This window comes from Pteropus alecto, unplaced genomic scaffold (genome assembly GCF_000325575.1).
Source record: "Pteropus alecto unplaced genomic scaffold, ASM32557v1 scaffold94, whole genome shotgun sequence".
NCBI lineage: Eukaryota > Metazoa > Chordata > Mammalia > Chiroptera > Pteropodidae > Pteropus > Pteropus alecto.
The window spans coordinates 13,746,603-13,752,144 of NW_006437736.1; the positions used below are offsets into that span (position 1 = coordinate 13,746,603).

The following is a 5,542-nucleotide window of genomic DNA, read 5'->3' on the forward strand; positions in this document are numbered from 1 at the left end:
GCCTCTGTAATCTGCTCAGGTAAGAGAGAGGGAGGGGCTAACAGGTATTCAGTAAGTTCCTTTAGTGAAATGTCCCTAAGAGCAGACAATGTGGAAAAATTGCCTTCAAAAGTAAGATATTTTATGGTGAAACATGGTTCTTTTAATTGTTCATTCTTTTTTTTTTTTTTTTTTTTAGTTCAGGGTGAGAAGTGTTAAGAAGAATGATATTTTTTTAAATAAACAATATTATTTAAGTTTACTCATAGAGAATAATTTGTAAGCAATAAGTATATACCTTGGTCATGTACATCAACTCAGAGTAATAAGGAGAACATTAATAGCACTCAGGAAGTCACCTTTCCATCCTACTAATCACTCTGTCCTCCCTCCTCTCCAAAGATGAGGTCCTCAAAGAACTAAAAAGAACTAAGCTCAAAATTAGTAGAAGAAAGGAAATAACAAAGATCAGAGCAGAAATAAATAAAATGGAGACTAAAAAGACAATTGAAAGGACTGATGAAACTAAGAACTGATTTTTAAATTTTTTAAAATTTATTTTTATTTTTTTAGGCGAGGCAACCCTTGGTTGACCTCACAGATTGCAAGAACCTTGTCAGCTTACAATCCTTATTTTTTTATTTTTTACTCACCTATAGCACCTGGTCTTCTTAGGTGGTCTCCCATCCAAGTACTAACCAGGCCCAACCCTGCTTAACTTCCGAGATTAGACGAGATCAGGTTTGCTCAGGGTGGCATGGCCGTAGATTGATTTTTTTAAAAAGATAAACAAAATAGAAAAAACTTTTAGCTAGACTAAGAAAAAAAAAGAAAAATAAAATCAGAAATAAAAGAGGGGACATTAAAGACATTACATTACAAAGGAATGTAAGAGGCCACTATGAACAATTATATGCCAACAAATTGGATAACCTAGAAGAAATAACTTGTAGAAACATACAGCTTACCAAGACTGAAATATTAAGAAATAGAAAATCTGAACAGACCAATAACAATCAAGGAAATTGAATCAATTCTCAAAAATCTTCCAGTGTAGAAAATCCAAGGGAGATGGTTTCTTTTACGAATTCTACCAGACACCTAAAGAATTTAACATCAATTCTTTTCAGCCTCTTCTAAAAAATAGAAGAGGAGGAAACATTTCTAAATTTATCTTATGAAGCCAGCATTACCCTGATACCAAAGCCAGATAATGACTGAAAGAAAACTATAGACGAGAATCCTTGGTGAATATAGATGCAAAAATTCTCAACAAACAATTAGCAAACTGAATTCAACAACACATTCAAAAGATCATACACCATGACCAAGTGGAATTTATTCCTGGGATACATGGATAGTTCAATATGTGCAAATCAATAAATGTGAAGCACTACATTAATAGAATGAAAGTTAAAAATCATATGATCAACTCCATAGATGTAGAAAAAGCCTTTGACAAAATACAACATCTTCATTATAAAATCCTCAACAAATTGGATATAGAAGGAACATGCCTCAACATAAAAAGGGCCATATATCACAAATGCACAGCTAATATTATACTCAAGTGTGAACAATTGAAAGCTTTTCCTCTAAGATCAGAAAAAGTACAAGGGTGCCCACTCTCACTATTAATATTTAATATAGTACTGGAAGTTCTATATAGAGCAATCAGGCAAGGTAAAGAAATAAAAGCAACCAAATTTGAAATAAAGTAAAATTGTCATTATTTGAAAATGATATGATTTTACATATAGAAAACCCTAAAGACTACCAAAAAACAGAAGTAACAAACAAATTCAATAAAGCTGCAAGATATAAAATCAGCATAGAAATCAGTTGTATTTCTATACTCTAACAATAAAACATTTGAAAAAGAAATAAACAAAACTATCCCATTCACAATATTATAAAAAAAAAGATTAAAATACTTTAGAATAAATTTAACCAAGGAAGCAAAATATCTGTACAATGAAAACTAGGAGACTTTGATAAATGAAATTGAAGAAGATCCAAACCAATGGAAAATTATCACATTTTAATGGATCAGAAGAATGAATATTGTTAAAATGTTTATACCATCCAAATCCATCTACAGATGCAGTGCAATCTGTCTGAAAATTCCATTGGCATTTTTCACAGAAATAGAAAAACAATCCTAAAATTGGTATGAACCACAAAAACTCCAATTAGCCAAAACAATCTTGAGGGACAAAGTTGAAGGCATCACTCAGATGTAAAAAAGATGAAACATTGCTGTACGGACAACATGGATGCTAAGTGAATGAAGTCAGATGGAAAAGGACAAGAACCATATGATTTCACTCATATGTGGGATATTAAACGATAATCAACAAATGGACAACCAAACCAAACCAACAAACATAGATATAGACAATAGAATGGTGGTTACCAGAGAGGAAGGGAGGTGGGGGAAAGACCAAAAAGGTAAAGGGGGTCATGTACTTGGCAACGAAAGGAGACTAAACCTCGGGTGATGAGCACACAATAGAGTACACAGATATCATAATATAAAGTTGTACACCTGAAATCTATATGATGTTATTAACCAATGTTATCCCAATAAACTTAATACAGAGAATATAGGCATTGTCAGAAGCAAAATCTCCACAAAGAAGGTGAACTATAAAATTATAACATTAATGCTATGTTACAGCTTTCATCTCAGACCCTATCACTAGGTTATTATTTAGTTTAATTCATTATCTCGTTCTTCGACTTTATTAATCCTCTGACCGCAGCTGTTTCTGTAGGAAACCAGACCCAGGTGCTGCCCCAACGCAACGACTCTGCGTCTGAACCAGCAGGCTCTGCAGCCTCAGAGAGGAGCGCTGCCAACTGCTCAGGTGAGGGTCCCACAGGACCAGAAAAGCCTTCTCTTCCCCTGTGTAAAAGCCCCATCGCCACGACTCTCTCTCCTCAGACGGCAGACAGCTCCGCCTGGTGAACGGGGGCGGTCCCTGTGCCGGCAGAGTGGAGGTCCTTCACCAGGGCTCCTGGGGCACCGTCTGTGATGACAGCTGGGACCTGAACGACGCGCACGTGGTGTGCAGACAGCTGGGCTGTGGAGAAGCCCTCAATGCCACGGTCTCTGCACACTTCGGGCAGGGATCAGACCCCATCTGGCTGGACGACGTGAACTGCACGGGGAAGGAGTCGCACGTGTGGAAGTGCCCTTCCCGCGGCTGGGGGCAGCACGACTGCTGGCACAAGGAGGACGCAGGGGTCATCTGCTCAGGTCTGCGCTGCACATCGTGCATAGGCAGGGGGAGGGGATGCGGGCTCTGGAGGATGGGAGTCTGAGTCCTGCGGGGTGCTGCTGAAAGGGCCAGAGGACATGGAAGAAGCTTCCCTCCACAGTGCCTGTCTTTCTAGCAGATGGGAAGATTGGTGCTTTCATTTCCTCCTGCAGCAGCTGAAGCTCTGCTCCTTCCTTCTCAGCGATATTCCCTGACACAGCCATTTCCTACACTTTCCATCTGACAGCTGGGCTCACTCTTCAGTTCATCTAGTGGTTAAATCGTGAGACCCACTGTACTAGTTTCTGTTTGTTGCTGCAACAAATTGTCACATAATGAGTGGCATGCAACAATGTATATTTATTATTTTACAGTTCTGTAGATTAAAGATCCAACACAGATCTCACTGGCTAAAGTCCAGGTGTCAGTAGGGCTGCATCCATTCTGAATTCTGGGGAAAATTTCCTTTTTTGTCTTGTTAAGCTCTACAAACTGTGTGCATGCCTTGGGTTATAGCCCCTTCCATCATCACCAGACAGGTAATGTTGCATATCTCCAACCATTCTTCTATAGCCACATCTCCCTTTAATGAAAGTCAGGAAAAATATTCTACTTTTAAGGCGAATGGGTCTAAGAATGTGATCCGACTGGGCTCACCTGCTTACTCCATGGTATTCCAGGTTAATCTCACCATCCCAAGATCCTTATCTTAATCACAGCTGTGAAGTCCCTTTGCATAAAAGGTAACATTTGCACAGGTTCTAGGAAGCAGGGTCCACGATTCTACCTACCACCCACAACCCACACTCCCTTTCACATTGTCTGTCAGAAGTCTTGTCAGTATGTAGGATTCAGCTTTCCCTCTGTGCAGTGCCCAGAGTGGTGTTCCTCTCAGTTCGTGTTTCGCTACATCATTGTGGTAGAACTAGACAGGCACACATGAACAAAATCAGGTAAGAGGGAGACAAATTTTCAGTCTCATTAAGCTGCTTTCTCAGCAGAGTCAGGGATGACTGTTCATAATCTCTGGGAGAGAGAAAAAACCCAGAGCGTTGAGTGGAATCTTCACTGTGCCTGTTTTTCCTGTCTTTCAATTTTAGAGTTCCTGGACCTCAGGCTGGTGAATGAGGATCAGGAGTGTGCTGGGTGGCTGGAAGTTTTCTACAACGGGACCTGGGGCAGTGTCTGCCGCAGCCCCATGGAAGCCATGACTTTGTCCGTGATCTGCAGACACCTTGGCTGTGGGGACGATGGGACCCTTGACTCTTCTGTTAATTTTAGGGAAGGTTCTAGACCTCGGTGGGTGGATGGAATCCAGTGTCGGAAAACTGATACCTCTCTCTGGCAGTGTCCTTCCGACCCTTGGAAATACAATTCATGCTCTCCAAAGGAGGAAGCTTATATCACGTGTGCAGGTGAATTACTGTCTGTGTCTATGTGTCTGTCCCACCCCTGTAAGATGTCGTTAGCGAGACCTTAGACTTTCAAATCTAAGGGATGACTTTAAGGTGAGTCTACAAATGAAGTTGGATGAAGGTGATTTAATACACATGTTGCAGACTCATTTCAAAGGAAAACACACAGAAAATTGTGTTGACTGCAGTTTATGTGAAAAGTATCAGGGAGAATGGAATGAACATGTGGGGAACGTGAATAATACTCTAACAAACTTTCTGAGGAATTGCCAACTGATTAGGGGTGGTTAAAAGATATGTCCAGCACTTTAAAGTGACTACGAGGCAGAGCAGAGAATCAATCCTGACTGTGTCATCTCTTAAACTCATGGTATTTTACTCAGAAATGTGTCTATGCCACTTAGACTACTTCTTAAGTCAGCCTGTTGGTCGATAGCAATTGAGTGCCTGGTAGGTGCAAACTTATATTTTCTAGCTAAGAGAGCAGAGAAGAGAAGAGGATATAATCCCTGCTATCATAGAATTTACAGTCCAGTGCTAAAAACTCTCATTAGCAGAAATTTCAAGTATCATGAAGAATGAGAAAGTGCATAGAACTGTATAATTGAGGCAAAAAATAATAATAATTACGCTGAGATAGAGACCTGAGTTATGGGTAAGAGTTCCTTAAAGAAAGAAAGTGGAAAGATCATTTTGGTCAGAATAAATACTGGGTTGGGAGGGGACATGGTCTATGTGAGCTCCTGAGAAAATTTTACCATGGCCAGAGCAGAAAGAGGGTGAGGGAGAGGGATGCAGAATGACCCTGGAATGGTGAGCAGAGCAGAGACCTCTGAGAGGAAGGGCCCTGGAAAACAATCCCGTTAAAGAGGAATTTGTTTTACT

The 5,542-nt window shown here is 40.1% G+C and overlaps 1 protein-coding gene and 1 pseudogene across 1 annotated transcript in view; one reads left to right on the top strand and one right to left on the bottom strand.

Annotated features, from left to right (window-relative positions):
• LOC102893751 (antigen WC1.1) overlaps window positions 1-5,542 on the top strand; it is a 29,584-nt gene that overhangs the window by 14,314 nt on the left and 9,728 nt on the right. The window contains exons 4-6 of the mRNA XM_015591455.2: window positions 1-19; window positions 2,757-2,849; window positions 4,343-4,657. The exon at window positions 1-19 is cut by the window's left edge and continues 299 nt beyond it. Of these exons, the coding sequence (XP_015446941.1) occupies window positions 1-19; window positions 2,757-2,849; window positions 4,343-4,657 (427 nt within the window). The remainder of the gene's footprint in view (window positions 20-2,756; window positions 2,850-4,342; window positions 4,658-5,542) is intronic.
• On the bottom strand, window positions 630-748 carry LOC112481978 (annotated as a pseudogene).